Source organism: Salvelinus namaycush, chromosome 17 (assembly GCF_016432855.1).
Source record: "Salvelinus namaycush isolate Seneca chromosome 17, SaNama_1.0, whole genome shotgun sequence".
Classification (NCBI taxonomy): Eukaryota; Metazoa; Chordata; class Actinopteri; order Salmoniformes; family Salmonidae; genus Salvelinus; species Salvelinus namaycush.
Genome location: NC_052323.1, coordinates 23,014,187 through 23,036,667, shown reverse-complemented (window position 1 = coordinate 23,036,667; position 22,481 = coordinate 23,014,187). Strand labels below are relative to the sequence as shown.

Here is a 22,481-nt window from a genome sequence, read left to right as displayed (position 1 = left end):
TGTAGCATCCGACACTGCATGCATGGGGCACAATGAAGCACATTCACTGGTTAGCCTAGCTAGTTGTTATGTTTCAAGAAGACAAAGCTTGTGTGTTCCATCTTCAGTTCTATCTGCTCACAAGGGTTGGTCACACTGAGAGCTGAAGATAATGGGGCATTAATTTTGGAATAATTATTTTAGATTTTTTCTTCCCAGAGCAATTTTCCAGGAAGTATCAGATGTATATCAGATGTTTTTAGAGGTCCTATGACTGAGTCGGTGGGATAGTGTTTCATACCCTGCTATTTCAGATTGTAACAATGATCTGCTAAATTACATTTCAGCCAGGCTCTCCTAAGTGTGTGGCAGACTGTGCTAAGCTCATCCAGACCTAATCACTGTTCACGTTGGAGTAGTCTGGGAGGGAGCTGGACTGGTGCTGTGTTGGAACCCAGCCTCACAGGGCTCACAGCTACAAACTTAGAAGCTCAGGTACACACTCCTCTCAACGTCTCCAGACTGATGTTGGGAACTAATTACATGAAAAGTTGTTACATAATAGAACTTTACAACAAAAACAATAAACTGTCCCCTGGGACATTATTGTATGTGACTCCAGGTAAGCATATTTTGTAATCCCTTTTGGAAATGGTTTGGGACTGGAGCTCTTCCAGTGCTGGTGGCTCGGGTTGCGTGTCGTTGTTTGCCGAGATTATGGTTCCTCAGGCCACGTGTAAGGACCTTTATGGATTTCGCAGAAATAGCGCTGGTCAGTAGGGTTCAGGCCTAGGCCCTATGTTGTAATGGCAGGCATAGTCAACTGTAGGGCTCTTAACCCAGCAGGTCATGCACTCTGAGATGACATGGCCAGTGTTTACTAGACCTAGGGGTATGATGAAGGTCCAGGGGAACAGTCCACTATCACTCTAGGCCTGGACTGACATCCCTGCATATTTGTGCTGTTTTGCTCAAACTAACATATGTTAGTTCAATGTACGGTAATAGTTTATTGTGAGTATTTGTATGTAGGAATGGTCTGGCTTTGTCCGTAACCTAGGCCTCTCTCATCCCACTCCCACACCCCTTTTCATTTCTCCCCCATTTGCCAAAAAGCTGTCTGATCCATTCTCGCATGAAAGAGACACTTTGGCTGCTTAGCAACAGTGAATGCTGATTCGGACTGCCGGGCCTTGGCCACCCCCGGTAATGGGCCCGAGCCGGGGGTGGCCAAGGGGTAATATAACAAGTTGCTCTCACTTTCTCTATACTCTCTCTCTTGCCCCCCCCCCCCCCCCCCCCCTTGTAAACTTAGTAGTGGCGCACCACATGAGCTGGACCTTGAGTTGCCTTCTGCTGCATGCACTGGCACGTTGTACTGTCTGCGTACTGTCCAGGGGCCTGACTGACAGAGGCTGCTACTGTTGGACTAAGTCACATTCCTACAGGGAGGAGGGGATAAAACCAGACTATTCTGCTTGCTGCGCAGAGAAGAAGTCCCTCTCTTTCGCTGTGTGTTACTGATGCACGGCTGAGTTTGAGCGCCGGGAGGGGGTGTGTACTGTTTGTGTAAAGGGAGCTGTCATCCCAGCAGTGTTAATGCTAGTGCTAGCCACAGGAGGCGTACACAAGGCTACTGGTTGGTTTTAGTGCTGTGGGAAGCACTAATGGGATTGTCTCAGAGAGGGACCTGGGTAAGCTGAGAGATCTGTGGCTTGATACGGATACACAACAACACCAACTGACTGGTAAGGCAGCTTTTTCTCATCAATGATTTTGTTAATGAATGCGTCTCAGAGGAGTATACTGTATTTGTCAGTGGATTGCATATCAATGGATGATCATGATGTGCTCCATCTTGTATAGTATTAAATCATTTCAGTTCCTCTAAGTTGTTTTGTTTTAGTGGACAGCTACAAATGCAAGTTTTAGTTTTTGTCATTAAGTGTTGCTGTCGTGCATAGTGTTTCTTTCCTATATGTGGTTTTGTGCCATATTTCACCCAGGTCTGGTGGTTGTATTATTCAATAAACATAGTGGAGCCATAGTTAATATCAGGTTGGTCTGCTGTTGTACTTTACATAAAACACTAGCACTAAGACCAAGCCAAAGTTTCCCACTTTTTAAATCCCTAGAGTGAATGATTACCGGTATAAAAGCAATCTCCCAAATGAGAACGCTTGCCAAGGTCCAATGTACATATTTTTATATCCCTCCTGCATTAGATCAGGGAGTCTTGCTGTACGTCTTTAAGTGGCTGGTGTTGGCTTGAGAAGTCTGGAAATGACTAAGCACTCTATTCTGCCTGTTCCCTAGGAAACCTTTCATTCCGTCACAGAGAGGTGTGTTGTTGCTCAGCCTTAATAACAAACATTGCATTCAGTTCTGGACTATTGAACCCTATCAATGAAAATGCTTTGATTAATAAAATAATTTCCTGTGACAAAATTTGAGAAATGACAGTTAAATCTACATTATATTGTGCATGACAGAGCAAGCCACAGGTGCAGATAACTGTCAGTAACTAAAGTGGGTGGTGATAAATGAATCCGATATATCAAACCGTGTTTGATATATTGACACAATATGAGCTGAACATACAACCTAAGCATTTCAGAGGAATGCCTGTGACTTTACAATGCCACTGTATTGTAATTGTATTCCTTCCTTGTTCAGATCTGTCTCAATCAGGAGACAAGACTCTCTCCTTCTTTAGTTAGGAAAATTACAGTACTTATTCTCAATTGGAATTTGACATCAAGGTTTTTTTCCCCACTTTGCAATTCCTGCAATTGTGTGCCAGTAACTTTTGAAGCACAACGTATGATTACATTTAATTATGGTTTGTTTCTTGGCGAAATCTAAATATTTAGCCGGTATCACTGATAATGAATATCTTGGTGGTTATAGGGTTTTTTGTGAGAAGGTCCTGAACGCCATACAAGCCAATATGCCACCATTACCAATATGTCCCAAATGGCACCCTAGTCCCTATATAGTGCACTACTTTTGACCAGAGTCCTATGGGCTGTTGTAAAAAGTAGTGCACTATAAAGGGAATAGGTTGCCATTTGGGATGTAGACGGTCTTCCTTGGTAGAAAGGTGGCTGTGTGATTACAATGATCAGCATGTTAGTCATGGCTTCTCCATGACAGAAACCACTGATGTAATTATAGTCAAGCCTTATGATTTAGTTACAGAAAGGAAGCATCCCAGCCTCCAGATATAACTCTGGAGCTATCTGACAGCTACGCCAGGTGTCTATTATCTCCCTGCCCCTCTACGCCAGGTGTCTATTATCCCCCTGCCCCTCTACGCCAGGTGTCTATTATCCCCCTGCCCCTCTACGCCAGGTGTCTATTATCCCCCCTGCCCCTCTACGCCAGGTGTCTATTATCCCCCCTGCCCCTCTACGCCAGGTGTCTATTATCCCCCCTGCCCCTCTACGCCAGGTGTCTATTATCCCCCCTGCCCCTCTACGCCAGGTGTCTATTATCCCCCCTGCCCCTCTACGCCAGGTGTCTATTATCCCCCCTGCCCCTCTACGCCAGGTGTCTATTATCCCCCCTGCCCCTCTACGCCAGGTGTCTATTATCCCCCTGCCCCTCTACGCCAGGTGTCTATTATCCCCCCTGCCCCTCTACGCCAGGTGTCTATTATCCCCCTGCCCCTCTACGCCAGGTGTCTATTATCCCCCCTGCCCCTCTACTCCAGGTGTCTATTATCCCCCTGCCCCTCTACGCCAGGTGTCTATTATCCCCCTGCCCCTCTATGCCAGGTGTCATTATCCCTCTGCCCCTCTATGCCAGGTGTCATTATCCCCCTGCCCCTCTACGCCAGGTGTCTATTATCCCCCTGCCCCTCTACGCCAGGTGTCTATTATCCCCCCTGCCCCTCTACGCCAGGTGTCTATTATCCCCCCTGCCCCTCTACGCCAGGTGTCTATTATCCCCCTGCCCCTCTACGCCAGGTGTCTATTATCCCCCCTGCCCCTCTACGCCAGGTGTCTATTATCCCCCTGCCCCTCTACGCCAGGTGTCTATTATCCCCCCTGCCCCTCTACTCCAGGTGTCTATTATCCCCCTGCCCCTCTACGCCAGGTGTCTATTATCCCCCTGCCCCTCTATGCCAGGTGTCATTATCCCTCTGCCCCTCTATGCCAGGTGTCATTATCCCCCTGCCCCTCTACGCCAGGTGTCTATTATCCCCCTGCCCCTCTACGCCAGGTGTCTATTATCCCCCCTGCCCCTCTACGCCAGGTGTCTATTATCCCCCTGCCCCTCTACGCCAGGTGTCTATTATCTCCCTGCCCCTCTACGCCAGGTGTCTATTATCCCCCTGCCCCTCTATGCCAGGTATCTATTATCCCCCTGCCCCTCTATGCCAGGTATCTATTATCCCCCTGCCCCTCTATGCCAGGTGTCTATTATCCCCCCTGCCCCTCTACGCCAGGTGTCTATTATCCCCCTGCCCCTCTATGCCAGGTGTCTATTATCCCCCTGCCCCTCTACGCCAGGTGTCTATTATCCCCCTGCCCCTCTACGCCAGGTGTCTATTATCCCCCCTGCCCCTCTACGCCAGGTGTCTATTATCCCCCCTGCCCCTCTACGCCAGGTGTCTATCCCCCCTGCCCCTCTACGCCAGGTGTCTATTATCCCCCTGCCCCTCTACGCCAGGTGTCTATTATCCCCCTGCCCCTCTACGCCAGGTGTCTATTATCCCCCTGCCCCTCTACTCCAGTTGTCTATTATCTCCCTGCCCCTCTACGCCAGGTGTCTATTATCCCCCTGCCCCTCTACGCCAGGTGTCTATTATCCCCCTGCCCCTCTACGCCAGGTGTCTATTATCCCCCTGCCCCTCTACGCCAGGTGTCTATTATCCCCCTGCCCCTCTACGCCAGGTGTCTATTATCCCCCTGCCCCTCTACTCCAGTTGTCTATTATCCCCCTGCCCCTCTACTCCAGTTGTCTATTATCCCCCCGCCCCTCTACTCCACGTGGCTATTATCCCCCGCCCCTCTACTCCACGTGGCTATTATCCCCCGCCCCTCTACTCCAGTTGTCTAGTATCCCCCCCCCGCCCCTCTACTCCAGTTGTCTAGTATCCCCCCCCGCCCCTCTACTCCACGTGGCTATTATCCCCCGCCCCTCTACTCCAGTTGTCTAGTATCCCCCCCCCGCCCCTCTACTCCAGTTGTCTAGTATCCCCCCCCGCCCCTCTACTCCACGTGGCTATTATCCCCCGCCCCTCTACTCCAGTTGTCTAGTATCCCCCCCCGCCCCTCTACTCCAGTTGTCTAGTATCCCCCCCCGCCCCTCTACTCCAGGTGTCTATTGCCCTCCTCTACTCCAGGTGTCTATTGCCCTCCTCTACGCCAGGTGTCTATTGCCCTCCTCTACTCCAGGTGTCTATTGCCCTCCTCTACTCCAGGTGTCTATTCTCCCCCCACCCCTCCACTCCAAGTGTCTATTATCCATTCCCCTCTACTCCGGGTGTCTATTATTCCCCCCCCAATCTACTCTGAGGGCCTTTGACAACCGAGGAACACCAGATGCTGTACATTTACTGGTGCCACAGAGAATTATAATTAATTATACCAGAAGTTTTTTCTCCCCTTTTCTGGATGTTCCTCCTGGGAAAGTAGCTTGGCCTTGCTTCCCCTTCCTCCTCCCTCCATCCCTTCCCTCTCTTATTGAACTTGACAGGAGTGCCACAGCACAACTTTTCTTCCAACAATCCAGATTTATGTTGAAATCCCCTATCCCCGAGGATATCACTGTGATTGTGGAATGTGTCCCAAATCGTACCCTATTCCCTTAATAGTGCATTACTTTTGAACAGGGCACGTACAGTAGGGTTCTGGTCAAAAGCAGTCCATTATGTAGGGAATAGGCTGCCATTTGGGACACACCCTTTGATTGTAAATGGAACAGACTGTGAACTACTGCACAAAGCAGCCCTTTTTACTACTTGTAAATGACCAAAGTCTTTTATTTATTGACCTTGGTTCAGGAACTTTACAGTGTTGGTGAATTGATATGTTTCTGGGCGGGCAGTACCACTACGAAGGGGCTAGGACTGGAGGCTTACCAGTCCAGTGACCTAAAGCAAACACAAGAGGCCTGTTTAGGTTGATGTTTAGTGGTCATGGTGTCAAACCCATCTGAGCTGGTTTCCCAACATCAACCCCAGCATGGGTCCACATTAGGGTTGTGACTGCTCATGCATCATTCCCCGCTGGCCACCCGGCTCTCACGCCTCAGGGCATCGGGGGGTTGTTATAACCCTAATGTACCCATGCTGGGGTCTATTAGTTATTTTGGTCAAAGGGTAATGTTATACTATGGTAATAAAATGTCGTGTCACTGCCATGATGTCCAGTGTCAGCGTTACCGGCAACACTTCAGACAGTTGATGTCCAGTGTCAGCGTTACCGGCAACGCTTCAGACAGTTGATGTCCAGTGTCAGCGTTACCGGCAACGCTTCAGACAGTTGATGTACAGTGTCAGCGTTACCGGCAACGCTTCAGACAGTTGGGCTATACGCTTACATTTTTTATGACTGTTTCTGAAGTCATTAACAATTCAGTCGAGTATCAGAGTACAGAACTGTACAGTATTACTTCTAATGCAATACACTGGATTTAACTGTACAGTATTACCTCTCCAGCAATACACTGGATTTAAATGTACAGTATTACCTCTCCAGCAATACACTGGATTGGCTAGGAAACATGGGGACCAACAGCCAGTGGTTGAATAATGGCAGTTTCCCCTAATGAGAATTAGTTTTTTTTTACGCTTGTATTGAACTATGAGGATGGGTGTGCGTGCTATGTTCATGTCAGGCTTATAGTCCTGTAAAGTAAAGCCTTTTAATAATGCCACTTCTATCTGTCACCAATGTGCTGTGTGTGGTGTTTAGTCCAGGGATATCGGTTTTCTTTTAATGTTTTTAGAGCCGTCAGCCCAAAATGTCATCTGATGGCATTTGACGACATCTGTGTAATTTTCACGGCGATCAGACCGTTACACAAGTACAGAGAATATTAGGTTTATGCAAAGTTCAATTTGCTTGGTGTATTTTATCACATAATCCTGTAGGATATTCCCCTTTGACTCCATAAGTCATCTCACCATTTTATCCTTTTTACTTGTACAGATCTGTTCCTGATGGTGATTCTCAGACATTCTCCTGGATCAACTGTGAAGGCATAGTTGTAACTGTATGCCATACTTCAAAAAGTTGCTGCCCAATCAAGTCATTTGAATCCCATGGAAGTAAATGGCTATTCATTTTGAGGTGCTTTGAAAACTTAACTTGATATAAATCATTGGGTATGCAGTAAACTCAAACACAGCTGTGCTGAAACATAACAAAAGCCTGCCAACATGTCCAGTGTGAAGACAAAGTGTAGACCCTCGCAGCTGGCCCTCTCCTCAGGGCCAGGGGACTGTAACGGTAACTCAGTGGCCTGTCTCGGGACCTCCTCCCTGGACTCTCTGAGGAGCCTGAGTGATGGAGACTCCTCCAGTGCCCCTGACGTGGACATGGAGTGTTGCCTGATTGAGGGCTCCCCGTCCCCGGCCAACCACCACACAGACCACCTAAGAAATGTACCCCTCAATAGCACATTCACAACTAACACACCCATAAACGGTAACCTCAAACTTGGCTCACCTCCAGAGAATAGCTCCCTCGACCTCATCACATTTCCAGAGAATAGCACCTGCGCTGTCCTCTCACCTGCAGTGACTGTACCTGGTGAGGGGGACATGTTGGAACCTGTCCAAACATCTGTCTCCAGCTGTGTGAACACCAGCCTGGACAACTGCAACGGGAATATCACTCTGGTGATCACCAGCCTGCAGGGGCACCATGGTGAAAACCAGAGTGACTGGAGGAGTACTACATCGTCTGGTGACAGGAGTGTTGCTGCCTCTCCTGAATTGGCCTCTCCTGAGGGGGAAGAGAGCTCCAGCTCTGTGTCGCTCCGTGGCTCCAGTGAGAACAACTGCTCCATCGGCTCAGGGGAGATGGTGATGAGGTGGAACAGCTTCTGTCTGGAAGAGGCTGACACTCTCACTGTGTCTCTGTCTTTGGTGGAGCTGTCCACCAGTTCCTCTGCCCATGGCTCCCCTGCCCTGCCTGCTGACCTGGGCCATGGCCTGCTGTCAATGTCCACCACCACCACCCTGCCCTACGTCTGTGACGGCCTCCTGGAGAACAGACCCACTGACACCCTCAAAGTAAAGGACAACCCAGGCCCTCAGTGCTGGGGCACGACCTTTATCCAGTCAGACGACCAGGATCTCCCTCCTGAGGGTGGCTGCCTTGCACCGCCTCGGTCTCCTGTGGATGTGGATCCCTGTGAGGCAGAGGGTGTACACCAGGCCACCTTTCTGTGTGAGCCAACCCCATCTGCTGCATGTGGAGGTGCTTCTCCAGCCCCCAGCAGACGGGCCAGCTCGGATACCTATTTCAGTGGAGGATCCACCGAGGGCAGGACCTTCATGCTGCCAGCCTCAGAGGAGCTGGACCTTGACGGCCGTGCCCAGACCTCCACACCAGTGCAGTGTGCTGGGAACAAACCCCTGGACTTGCCCTCCCTAACGGAGTCACCCTGCACTGGGGAACGAAGTCACACTGGTAGCCCTGTGGTCCAGACGGCTATCGACCAGCGAGGGGCGGCCCCAAGGCTCGCATCCCCAAAACACCGTTTGGTCGCCAGGCTTCCCCCATCAGCAAACAGAATTAGCAAAGCAGAAATCAAAACGTTTCCCAAGCCGGATTTCAGCAGAGTGAGACCCAAGATCATGTCGAGACCAGCTCATCCGTTGATATTGGGAAGCCCTGGACCCGCAAAGAATAAACCAGTCAACCAGCCCTGTCGTAAACCATCTCAAGTGAACAGGAACACTCCAATGAGAAACACTCCTAGTAAACTAGCCACAGTGGAAGATGGCCGCCCGAGGGCTGCTGGGGCCGAGAATGCAATGCCTGATTTCCTGGGAATGACATTTATCCAGGCAGATGACCAAGACCTCTCTTCGGCTGCTGGGTCTCACATTGGTCCACTTGCTCTTAGTTTGACTGAGGAGGCAGAGTGTCGAGCATCCCTGTGTGATTCTGTCTCTGCTGCATTTGATAATGTCCCACCAGTACCCAGCAGTCAGGCCACTAGTCGTGTCAGCTCAGAGGCCGACCATGTGGCTTCTAACTGTGGAGGAGGACCCGCTCCAGTGCTGCCTGGAAACCAGACCTGTTTCCCATCTCCCACAGAGTCACCCTCCACAGAACAGCGAGCTGACCCTGCACCAGCCCTGGACAGTACTGGCAAGGCTGGCAACAAGGAGGAAGTGCCACAGAGGAAGAGACCTGGCTCTGTCTCCTCAGCCTCCTCACCATCCAATCAGGCACCAGTGTCAGCACGGCGGTCCCGCTGCTGGTCTGAGAGTTCCTCCACTACATCTACACCACACAGGGAGTCCAGAGCCTCCCCTAGCGGCTCAGCTAGCTTCATCATCCCCAAGGCCTACGTCCACCTGGGACAGAGCCAGGCCAGACCAGCCAGCCACAACCGCACTGGCAGTGCCCACAACAAACCGCCTGAGACCAGGAAGGAAGCAGAAGAGCAAAGCAGCAAGGAGATGAAGAAAACCTGCCTTGTGGTAAGTAAATGCAAATGACTTGTGCCCTAAACATAACGTAGAATAAATCCTTTTGGCCTGTTTAATCAAATCCAAGTATGATGAAATGTGCAGAAAATATACTTTTCATTAGAATAGCCGCAGAATATAATCCACTGCTTTGTTTAATCTTCCTACATTGTAGATGAATGGGACTTGTAAAGGTCCATGTGATCGTTTTGAAAGTGATTGTTTTTCTTCATTATGCAGATCTGGGATATTATTAAGTAGACCACAGACGTCCAGGTTTTCCAAGGCCTCATTATGAGGAGTTTTCATCTAAAAAGGCAGGCTTTTTACATGGAAATCTAGTACTTTAAATCTCTGTTTTAATTATCCCTCGGAGAGAAGAGGCAATACTGCTGCTCAGCTCGAGTCTAGGAAACACACGCCATGTGCTCGGTGAGTGTTTTTAGAGGAGGGGGAATACGGGGAGCGAGAGAGGTGGCCGGGACTGGCCTGAATCCCAGGGGGTAAACTACACTAGCAGCTTGGTTCTGTTGCCTGCGACGTGTTTGTATTAGTTCCCAGTGAGTTGGGTCTCTCTGTTTATGTCCCCACGGTGTACTAGATTGTGTGAGGAGCGGGAACGCGCTGTCTGGGCCTGTTGAGTGGGACTCTGGGAGTGACGTGTTGCTCTTGTTGCAGACGGCCTCCTCTAAGACTGCGGTGGGAGCAACGGCAGCAGTAGGAGCTGCCTGTGACAGGATTAAGAGTAGATTTGGAGCACGGCCATCCCTCAACAGAGCCAGAGGAGCCCCAGCCTCAGCCCCTCAGGCTCTCCCTCCAGTATCTAGGCAGAGGCAGGGAAGAGATGTCTGCAGCAGTGCCTCCGGCGGGATGTGTTCGCCACGGGCCAAACAGAGCACCACAGCAGGTAAGAGCATTCTCCAACAGACAGAGTTAAGTTCATGTTAGAATACAATGTGTAAAACCTTTGCTGCTCTGTGAGAGTTCTGTAAGACTAGATTGACACTGAGCTTTTGCGGTAGTGCTTTGATCTCTCTCACACAGAGTAAAAGTGACAAATCTCACCCAGGGGATAGTGTAAACATTGGCTGCGGTACAGAGTGAATACCTTTTTTTATAATCCAGACTGTCTGCCTTTGAATAAGCACCGGCCTAATGATTTCCTAGGCATTTCCTCTGTAATGTAAACAGTGAGCTATCCTGTTATCGTTTAGTCAGGTCTGTATGTCTAGCAGTGTGTATAAGCACCAGTGGACTGCGTGGTGGTTTATGTAACTGATACTTTACCCTAGAAGTCTAATATTCTGCAGCTGCTCGGTGTTTCTGTTGTATGGACTCCGCTCATACAGATGATTCCATTATGTATTTTAAGTGATCAGAGTTTCACTAGTGATACATCTGATTCAAAGGTGTCATCCTAGTAGCCCTCACATCATGTACTCATCGGTCTCATTGCCCATCACGTCCACCCTAGCATCGCTACCTGTCCTTCAGTTTAGGAGGGAAATGGATTCTAAATACCCTCATTATTTTTTTTATTTCACCTTTATTTAACCAGGTAGGCAAGTCGAGAACACGTTCTCATTTACAATTGCGACCGGGCCAAGATAAAGCAAAGCAGTTCGACACATACAACAACACAGAGTTACACATGGAGTAAAAACAAACATACAGTCAATAATACAGTAGAAAAATAAGTCTATATACAATGTGAGCAAATGAGGTGAGATAAGGGAGGTAAAGGCAAAAAAAGGCCATGGTGGCGAAGTAAATACAATATAGCAAGTAAAACACTGGAATGGTTGATTTGCAGTGGAAGAATGTGCAAAGTAGAGATAGAAATAATGAGGTGCAAAGGAGCAAAATAAATAAATAAATACAGTAGGGAAAGAGGTAGTTGTTTGGGCTAAATTATAGATGGGCTATGTACAGGTGCAGTAATCTATGAGCTGCTCTGACAGCTGGTGTTTAAAGCTAGTGAGGGAGATAAGTGTTTCCAGTTTCAGAGATTTTTGTAGTTCGTTCCAGTCATTGGCAGCAGAGAACTGGAAGGAGAGGCGGCCAAAGGAAGAATTGGTTTTGGGGGTGACCAGAGAGATATAACTGCTGGAGCGCGTGCTACAGGTGGGTGCTGCTATGGTGACCAGCGAGCTGAGATAAGGGGGGACTTTACCTAGCAGGGTCTTGTAGATGACCTGGAGCCAGTGGGTTTGGCGACGAGTATGAAGCGAGGGCCAGCCAACGAGAGTGTACAGGTCGCAGTGGTGGGTAGTATATGGGGCTTTGGTGACAAAACTGATGGCACTGTGATAGACTGCATCCAATTTATTGAGTAGGGTATTGGAGGCTATTTTGTAAATGACATCACCGAAGTCGAGGATTGGTAGGATGGTCAGTTTTACAAGGGTATGTTTGGCAGCGTGAGTGAAGGATGCTTTGTTGCAAGAATAGGAAGCCAATTCTAGATTTAACTTTGGATTGGAGATGTTTGATGTGAGTCTGGAAGGAGAGTTTACAGTCTAACCAGACACCTAGGTATTTGTAGTTGTCCACATATTCTAAGTCAGAGCCGTCCAGAGTAGTGATGCTGGACAGGCGGGCAGGTGCAGGCAGCGATCGGTTGAAGAGCATGCATTTAGTTTTACTTGTATTTAAGAGCAATTGGAGGCCACGGAAGGAGAGTTATATGGCATTGAAGCTCGCCTGGAGGGTTGTTAACACAGTGTCCAAAGAAGGGCCAGAAGTATACAGAATGGTGTCGTCTGCATAGAGGTGGATCAGAGAATCACCAGCAGCAAGAGCGACATCATTGATGTATACAGAGAAGAGAGTCGGTCCAAGAATTGAACCCTGTGGCACCCCCATAGAGACTGCCAGAGGCCCGGACAACAGACCCTCCGATTTGACACACTGAACTCTATCAGATAATTAGTTGGTGAACCAGGCGAAGCAATCATTTGAGAAACCAAGGCTGTCGAGTCTGCCGATGAGGATGTGGTGATTGACAGTCGAAAGCCTTGGCCAGGTCAATGAATACGGCTGCACAGTATTGTTTCTTATCGATGGCGGTTAAGATATCGTTTAGGACCTTGAGCGTGGCTGAGGTGCACCCATGACCAGCTCTGAAACCAGATAGCATAGCGGAGAAGGTATGGTGGGATTCGAAATGGTCGGTAATCTGTTTGTTGACTTGGCTTTCGAAGACCTTAGAAAGGCAGTGTAGGATAGATATAGGTCTGTAGCAGTTTGTGTCAAGAGTGTCCCCCCCTTTGAAGAGGGGGATGACCGCAGCTGCTTTCCAATCTTTGGGAATCTCAGACGACACGAAAGAGAGGTTGAACAGGCTAGTAATAGTGGTGGCAACAATTTCAGCAGATAATTTTAGAAAGAAAGGGTCCAGATTATCTAGCCCGGCTGATTTGTAGGGGTCCAGATTCTGCAGCTCTTTCAGAACATCAGCTGACTGGATTTGGGAGAAGGAGAAATGGGGAAGGCTTGGGCGAGTAGCTGTGGGGGGTGCAGTGCTGTTGACCGGGGTAGGGGTAGCCAGGTGGAAAGCATGGCCAGCCGTAGAAAAATGCGTATTGAAATTCTCAATTATAGTGGATTTGTCGGTGTTGACAGTGTTGTCGGTGTTGACAGTGCAGTGGGCAGCTGGGAGGAGATGTTCTTATTCTCCATGGACTTTACAGTGTCCCAGAACTTTTTTGGGTTTGTGTTGCAGGAAGCAAATTTCTGCTTGAAAAAGCTAGCCTTGGCTTTTCTAACTGCCTGTGTATATTGGTTTCTAGCTTCTCTGAAAAGTTGCATATCACAGGGGCTGTTCGATGCTAATGCAGAACGCAATAGGATGTTCTTGTGTTGGTTAAGGGCAGTCAGGTCTGGAGAGAACCAAGGGCTATATCTGTTCCTGGTTCTAAATTTCTTGAATGGGGCATGCTTATTTAAGATGGTGAGGAAGGCATTTAAAAAAAATAACCAGGCATCCTCTACTGACGGGATGAGATCAATATCCTTCCAGGATACCCCAGCCAGGTCGATTAGAAAGGCCTGATCGCTGAAGTGTTTCAGGGAGCGTTTGACCGCTGACCCATTACGGATGCAGGCAATGAGGCAGTGATCGCTGAGATCTTGGTTGAAAACAGCAGAGGTGTATTTAGAGGGCAAGTTGGTTAGGATGATATCTATGAGGGTGCCCGTGTTTACGGCTTTGGGGTGGTACCTGGTAGGTTCATTGATAATTTGTGTGAGATTGAGGGCATCAAGCTTAGATTGTAGGATGGCTGGGGTGTTAAGCATGTTCCAGTTTAGGTCGCCTAGCTGCACGAGCTCTGAAGATAGATGGGGGGCAATCCGTTCACATATGGTGTCCAGAGCACAGCTGGGGGCAGAGGGTGGTCTATAGCTAGCGGCAACGGTGAGAGACTTGTTTTTAGAGAGGTGGATTTTTAAAAGTAGAAGTTCAAATTGTTTGGGAACAGACCTGGATAGCCTGCAGAGTTCTGTCCTACTATCTTTGCAGTAGATTGCAACACCGCCCCCTTTGGTCGTTCTATCTTGTCTGAAAATGTTGTAGTTAGGGATGAAAATGTCAGAATTTTTGGTGGTCTTCCTAAGCCAGGATTCAGACACGGCTAAAACATCCGGGTTGGCAGAGTGTGCTAAAGCAGTGAATAAAACAAACTTAGGGAGGAGGCTTCTAATGTTAACATGCATGAAACCAAGGCTATTACGGTTACAGAAGTCATCAAAAGAAAGCGCCTGGGGAATAGGAGTGGAGCTAGGCACTGCAGGGCCTGGATTCACCTCTACATCACCAGAGGAACAGAGGAGGAGTAGGATAAGGGTACGGCTAAAAGCTATGAGAATTGGTCGTCTAGAACGTCTAGAACAGAGAGTAAAAGGAAGTTTCTGGGGGCGATAAAATAGCTTCAAGGAATAATGTACAGACAAAGGTATGGTAGGATGTGAATACAGTGGAGGTAAACCTAGGGTATTGAGTGATGATGAGAGAGATATTGTCTCTAGAAACATCATTGAAACCAGGTGATGTCATCGCATATGTGGGTGGTGGAACTGAAAGGTTGGATAAGGTATAGTGAGCAGGGCTAGAGGCTCTACAGTGAAATAAGCCAATAAACACTAACCAGAACAGCAATGGACAAGGCATATTGACATTAAGGAGAGGCATGTTTAGTCGAGTGATCGTAAGGGTCCAGTGAGTAGAGGTTGGTTGGGGTCACGGCGATTCAGACAGCTAGCCGGGCTATCGGTAGCAAGCTAGCATAGGATGGAGGTCTGTTTTTAGCCGCCTCGTGCGTTTCCGTAGGTAGATTAGTGGGGTTCCGTGTGGTAGAGGGGATCAATCCAATTGGCAAAATAGATATAGTTATAGTGACCTAAGAAAAAAATTGTCCGATAGACTTATTCAGATAGCAGCCGATAAGACAGCTAACGATTAGCGGGCCCCAGATGAGCGTTCAGCGTCCAGTTGGATAACTCCCTCGGGCAGATAACGTCGGTAGTCAGTCGTGAAGGCCCGGTGGGGCTCCGCATTGGCAGTAAAACGGGTCCGGATAGGTGATTGTAGCTAGCTCCGGAATAATTTATGTTTTCTCCGGGATCGATGTAAGCCAATAGACACACGGGTAGCAGCTAGCTAGCTGCGAATCAAGGTGTAAATGTCTAGAGCTTGCGGTTGAAATCCGGGGATATGAAGAAAAACAGGTCCGGTATGTTCTGGTCTGAGTCGCGTTGTACAAAAGTGGCGATAGATTAACGAGCTAAAGGAATAGCTGATGACCACAAACCGTGGTTAGCTGAAATACTAACGTTAGCCAGTAAACTGGCTAGCTTCTGGGTAGCATCTGGCTAGCTTCAGGTTAGCTTCTGGCTAGCTTCTATTGTGGATTTTCAGATTTGAGGTAAATAATACTTTTTTTCCCTATGATACAGTGGCTGACTTTACTGCAACAGTAAAGGGCCTTGTTCAATCTTCAACAGACTCCTCTAAATGGTCATGCTTCAGTGGTAGTCAGCCTGGTTGCAGTGCACAATCTCACCATGAGAGGGCAACCTTTCCTGTTGCTGATGACCAGAGCTTGTGCCTTGACCCCACAGGAATAACATGGATACAGATGTCACGTAGCTCCCCTGCTCAGCTCAGGACCCAGAGATAAACACCCCACCCCCACACTCTACCGCTCCTATGAGCAGCATGAAGGGAGAGCGTAGAGACAGTCCCAGGGTAAGAGGAGAGAGGTGGGATTCTCCCTCTGATGGGAAGCCAGCTGTGCTACTAGAACAAGCAGAGGAAGGAAAGGGAGGTTTTTAAAGCTCAGCGCTGCTGTGAAAGCCACAGAACACAATGTCTGTGAAACCAACTCCCTTACAGGAGCCTAGTAGATCTGTAGTGGTGTTTCAGGCTCTGCTCTGTATGTGGCAAAGGGACTCCTGGTGCTGTTTATGGTGAAGGTGCAGAAAAATGAGTAACCATGAGGATAGGTGCCACACAATTTGTCTCTCAGCTTTGTGCTCTTATTTGACACCAGTCATTCATGTAACCTGCTTATGTAACTCCATCAGAGGGGTATTGGGTGGTGTAACAGGCCTGATGTGGAGCTAGGCCAAGCCTGTGTCTGCTATACAACCTGCTTAGGGCAATTATTATATTTCCACCAGTGCTCTGATCTGGCATGAACAAAAGTCAGCTCTGCCTTGACCATGGCTCATAACAGCTGATCTCTGACCAGTTACCAGATGGACTACTGAACACAAGGACTGGGGCACTTTGAGTTCAGTTGAAATGTTGTTTGTGTATTGTGGTGCAGCCTTATGAAAACATGTTGGAGCAGAATATGTGGTTACTCTCTGCAGGATTTCTTTATTTACACTTATGCCTCTGATTTCTGTGTCTCAATGCTGATATCTGTCATATAGGTCATCAGAGGTCCCAGACAACAGAGGGACTGCCTGTTGGAACCTCCTCAGCCAACGGCAGCACTAAGCCCCCAGTGACTGGTTCCAGACTCCCCCAGGCCTCTGGTCACACCCTGGCTGTGGGCTCCAGCCAGCCCTCAACTGCTGCCTCCTCCTCCAGACTGCCCTACAAGTCCCAGGGTGTCTCCAAGAGCATCCCTTCCAAGGCCAGTGTACACAATGAGCACAGTGGCAGCACAGGAAATGCACAAGGTGAGAAGCTCAACTAGGGAAATCATACTCTGATATTGTTTTGTTCTAGTTGAATAAAAATAACTATTTTTAAAGCCTTATTTTACGAGGTCAATTGACTGAACACATTCTTGTTCACAGCAATAATCTGGGAAAGAGTCTTTATCAAGGTTGTTGCTCTCCAGGGTCCGTCTGGTTCTGTCAGGTTGATTTCTAAAGACACATCTGGTTACAGGGAAGGGTGGGGCGAGGCGGGTGAGCAGTGGACTGTACATGGTGACCCACATTAAGAGGCTACTGACTGGGCTGTGCTAAAACGTACATCTCCTTGGCTTTAAGCCTTCACATCAGCCTGCTGGAGACCCATATTTTTCATCTTGTGATTGTTCCTATGTTCTGTTTCTACATTAAATCACATACTGCAAAGGAAAGTCTATAATAAGCCTCAGTAGGTTCAGCAGTGTCTGAGAATAATATATCCTTTTTCGGATGGGTATTATTTTTGAGTTATGTTCTTGGATGATGGTCCAGCTCTAACCCTCTGAGAAGTCTGAGATGAACATCAGAGCTAGTCTGTAAGGAGAATGAATCCTACACAGTCAAGTGAATGAAATAAATTGGGAACATTCCCATCTTGTATGGTTCAACTGTGCATGGTTCTAATAAGAACATTGATTGTGTCTTAACAAGCATTCCTTGGAATGTCTGACTGTTGAGCTGTACAGAGGGAGCTAGCCCTGTTAGACAATGGGCCTTTTCCCTTTCAGCATCTTCAGCATACTGCGACCTGATTGGCTAAGCAGATTTGTTTTCCAGACTGGGGTCCCCCACACATGGTTGTCTAGGAGACTGGGTCTGTTCCACTGTAGTTCAGTCACAGTGATGCCTAAAGGGGGAAGAGCGCACACCACAGAAATACCACGGAGGAATATTTAGACATTTCTGTTGCTTTCTGGTTTTGTGTTTCCGATCTTTCCATCTTCCCAATGTCTGGTTACGGGGGACTGCGGAGCTGCACTTGGACTGAATTTTCTACTCAGGTTTTCAACAATTCCTCATTGATCCCACAAGGCAGTGCTGCAGGCTCCCACTGTGACCTCACTCTGCTGACATGTCTGCTCATTGGATCCTATCGCTTCTGTATCATCCCTTTGTTAGCTGCTTTTAACGGGAAGACTAGAATACGGCTATGGAAGAGTAAGTCAGACGAGATTTAGAATTGATTGTCTGTCTGCATTGGCTTTGTTTTCTAGAGCCCTGGAATAATTATATTAAATGATTTCATTTTAAGGCAACTATCCATTCTCAGTCCATGGCCCATCTCTTTAGTACACTCTGTACTCTTCTGTTGCTGCAAATAAGGTGGAACTGTTTTATAGAATTCTGAAGTATGGTACCAAGCTCCCTCCTACATTTGTAAATGATAGAAATTACATTTAAATGTTCCATTCCTAAGACGCTAAATCACATCAAGTTTAGATGTCAAGTGTCTGAATACTGAGGAAGTGTGTCTTAACTATTTGACTGTGTTATCTGCCCTACAGTTTCTGCAGGAGTAGCCCAGGTGTCTGTGGGAAGACCAGCCTCATGCAAGACCACAGTGTTAAAAGCTAGACTCCTCTCACACCCAGGGAGTAACATTGGACCTGGTGAGATGGGATTCTCATACAGACATACTGTAGTTATCCACAAAACCAACGAGTGACGAACAGCTCTTCTATTGGCTGTTTTCCCCCAAGATTTAGTTTTATTTCCTTCCTGAAGTTAAATTGTTTTTGTTCTCCTCAGTTTGTATTTTTCTAAATCCCTCAATCTCCCAAATTCTAATCAGATTAGTTGTTAGTCTGTTTTGTGTATCACCTAAAATCCCATAATGCAGCGCAAATTAGATGGAGCCTCTCTAGATTCACAACATCTGCTATCAAATGCCTGGGAAGCGAAATTTGGGTGATTAGGAAATAGATTACTGAACCAAAATGCGGACTTGAATCTTTTGTTTAGATGCGTCAACAGGGTGCTGATGGACACTGTTAAAACAAACTTATGCACAGGTTTATTAGATTGAACATGCATCTTATCCAGGTGCCTGATAAGATGTGTACTGCTCAAACACCTTATAAATGTGTTTAGCTAACTTCCCATCAGTAGCCCCTGTCCTCTATGTTTGAGGCGTCAGCCTTTTAAATGTCCTTCATCAGGCAGAACTAGCTTTGACGCAGCACTTCTCAGTCCCTTCATAGCCAGGGCACAGTGTCTTAGTTGTGTGTGTGATGGTTCAGATCCACTCAAACCCCGAGCCTCATTTGAACATTTTATTATTCACAGCAGGATGCAAAACTACAGAGTCGACCAGTCGGCTGCCCTCAAGGTCCAGAGCCAGTCCTATGAAAAGAACTGCTTCATCAAGACTTCTTCGTCCTGCCGCTGTATTACCTGGTGAGATGGTTATTTTAGTTACCAACAGTGTTGACACTTTCTGTTGTAAAAGAGTTGAACTTCCCAACTCAATAAGCCCATCTGAGATGTAGATATTCTGTTTTTATGTGGTCAATGGTCATATCCATATATGATTGGCAGTTTGTTTGATTGGCAGTTTGTTTGCGAGAATTCCAAAGCTGTTCGGCTTGACCTCCAGAATGTGTGAAACTGCACTGGTTTGAGGTTCTACGTTCTGACTACATTATTCTAGACTAAAGTCCTAGAGGACTAGGACCTTTTACGGCAGATTGGCCACAGCTCTTCAGAGTTACACATAATGAGGCCTCTTAACAGGAAAAGCCCTTTGTTTCTCTGGCAGACAAACATACAACTGTTGTGTTCATGTCCATAGTCCTTTGTGGCTAGTGGGAGGGGTTTTTGCTTGTGGCCATCTATGCTTTGGCTGCATAACATGTATAATGTTCTACTGAAACGGTTTCAATTGCCCAAAACAGTCAGAATATGTAAAAACACTTTTTATACTCGAGGCAGCTGAAGCTGTTTAGTATTTGCATAATACTTCTGAATGTTGGACAGTAGGCCTTTTTGTTTCTAGGGGGAGTAACAGACCTCTTGTTATGAATTGTAGCTCCAGAATGTAATGTAGTTGGAGACTGGGGATGTTTATCCCCCCTGTCATAGCATCTACTGTAAATGAGATTATGGAATTTACTAATTACCATACAGTAGTGTTGAGAGCCCCCGTACAGTAGTGTTGAGAGCACCCGTACAGTAGTGTTGAGAGCCCCCGTACAGTAGTGTTGAGAGCCCCCGTACAGTAGTGTTGAGAGCCCCCGTACAGTAGTGTTGAGAGCCCCCGTACAGTAGTGTTGAGAGCCCCCGTACAGTAGTGTTGAGAGCTGTTGAACTGTGAGAGCAGGGCTAAGGGAGCAGGGTTGTTTTTAGCTCATCGGGCTCAACCTTGCCATGAGCTATCCATCACCTCCCGCCATTTCTCTTCTCCTCTCTCTGCTGGTGTGAAGGGGAGCAGAAGGGAGGGAGCGGAAGGGAGGGAGGGGTGAATTAGTGAAAGTAGTAGCCCAGATTGAGCCACCATTTGCTCCAGTCTCCACTGTTCACTCCTCCCCCTCTCCTTGTTCCCTTCCACTCCCCTCCCCCTCTCCTCTGCCAGCATCGCCCAGCTCTGGGAGATTCTAGAGCTCTATTGCTAGATATTTGTCTGAGCACTGAATGGTCTGAACTGAAGGCTGGCTCGAACTCCAGGATTAGGGATGTCTTTCTCTGCCTCTGCCTGTCACATCTGTCCAGGGCAGAGCTATTGAAAGCCTGCTGACCCCCACCCCCCCGCCGGCCTCTCCCCCAGCTGGGCATGTGCTGCTGGTCCTCATTCTGAGTGGGAGGAGTTCCTGTTGCCATGGTGAACTGACTGAAGGGGCTCTCACATGGTAACGGTTGCTGCTGCTGTTTTTTTCTCTTCATGTCTCAGTGCTACTGTCGACTGAGGCACTCTACCCTGAGACCATCTTTGGCATGTGGTGCACATCAAGTTTCCCATCTTCTACCTCTGGATTCTTTGGGGATTTAAAGTACAGTAGTTAGTGTTGGGTATATCCCTTCCTTGGTGTTTGGAGAGATGTTATGGTCTACCAAACTCTCACTGGTCAACATCCACGTGCGGCTGGCGGCCAAGGGTTTACTCAGGAACCTGCAGCAGCTGTCAGGATGCAGGAAGAACACCGGCGTGTTCTACACAGGTCTGTTTAATACCGCACCGCCAACACAGGAAACCGCTACAGCTTACGCTGCTGTAGCCTCCTCTGTTTTACACCGGCTAATCTCACTGTTGGTGCCGTTCGTGCTACTCACACAGAGCTGCGCTGTTTGTGAATCTATTTTTAGCTTTTGTTTACCAGGAGCGGTTCATCTTTCATGCTACCTACCTGCATCCATTTAGAGGAATACATGTTTCTTATAGTCTGTGTTGCTTTTTTTATAAACTTTATTTAAATGAAAATACTCAATGGGATTTCTCTTGACAATCATGTTGATTTCAGAAATATGTTTTTGGTGTTGGATTTGTGTGTGTGTGTGCATGTTTTATTATACTTGTAAGTCATGACAAGAATAGTAAACAAACTAATATTCAGAGAACAAAGGACATTTTACCAGTCCTCACTTGTAAAAATACAATTTTAGGGTTCAAATTAGAAATTAGGGTTAGGCGTTATGGTTAGGGAAAATTAGTGTTTTGAATGGGAATCAATTGTTGGTTCCCAAAAAGTCCTCACAAGTATAGTAAGACATATAGCTCTGTGTGTTGTATTTGTGGTGAGTATGTACGCATGAGAGCACTCTTCGTCTTGCATGCTGGGAGACCCACTGTTCCAGTTTCAGCCTGACATGTGGGTTATTTTCAGCAGCACTCACTAGGTTGAGCTGTGGGAATGTTGTGACGGAGGACAAATCCCACAGACAATTCTCATCAGATTATTTTTTAAATGCATCTATTTGTTTGGGCAAATCAAGCCAAATAAGGTTTCCCTCAAACATTACATTTAACTAGGCAAGTCAGTTATGAACAAATTCTTATTTACAATGACAGCCTACCAAAATGCAAAAGGCCTCCTTGCGGGGATGGGGGCGGGGATTAAAAATAAATAAAAATATTGGACAAAACCTACATCACAACAAGAGACTACACTACATAAAGGGACCTAAGACAACATAGCATGGCAGCAACACATGAGCACAACATGGTAGCAGCACAAAACATGGTACAAACATTATTGGGCACAGACGACAGCACAAAGGACAAGGTAGAGACAACAATACATCACGCAAAGCAGCCACAACTGTCAGTAAGAGTGTCCATGATTGAGTCTGAATGAAGAGATAAAACTGTCCAGTTTGAGTGTTTGTTGCAGCTCGTTCCAGTCGCTAGCTGCAGCGAACAAAAAAGATGAGCGACCCAAGGATGTATGTGAGATGAGATGGCACATGTTTTTGTGTGACATTCATGGTCAGCATGGCAACTGCTGGAACAAGGACAAGAGTAGATCGTTGTAGGTGATCCCCTTAAGGTAGTCATGACTGATTATTAACCTTTACACCATGAACCTTAGATTTAACCTTCTGACATGCTGAGAAACCATTAAAGAGTACTTCTCTTACCTAGATGATACAATGCAGTAGGGTTTACAGTATGGACAAATCGAATAGATTTTTTTTAACC

General features: G+C 47.4%; 1 protein-coding gene across 4 annotated transcripts in view; it reads left to right on the top strand.

Annotated features, from left to right (window-relative positions):
- The first annotated feature begins 14,705 nt into the window (after nt 1-14,705).
- mtus1a (microtubule associated tumor suppressor 1a) overlaps nt 14,706-22,481 on the top strand; it is a 43,684-nt gene continuing 35,908 nt past the window's right edge. The window contains exons 1-4 of one of the 4 annotated variants that reach the window (XM_039012464.1): nt 14,706-14,733; nt 16,580-16,831; nt 18,355-18,459; nt 19,136-19,246. In XM_039012464.1, the coding sequence (XP_038868392.1) occupies nt 19,195-19,246 (52 nt within the window). In that variant the 5' untranslated portion in view covers nt 14,706-14,733; nt 16,580-16,831; nt 18,355-18,459; nt 19,136-19,194. Of the gene's footprint in view, nt 14,734-15,545; nt 16,832-17,660; nt 18,460-19,135; nt 19,247-20,405; nt 21,004-22,481 lie in introns of those variants that run through there. The other 3 variants (XM_039012465.1, XM_039012466.1, XM_039012468.1) reach the window with 3 other exon arrangements.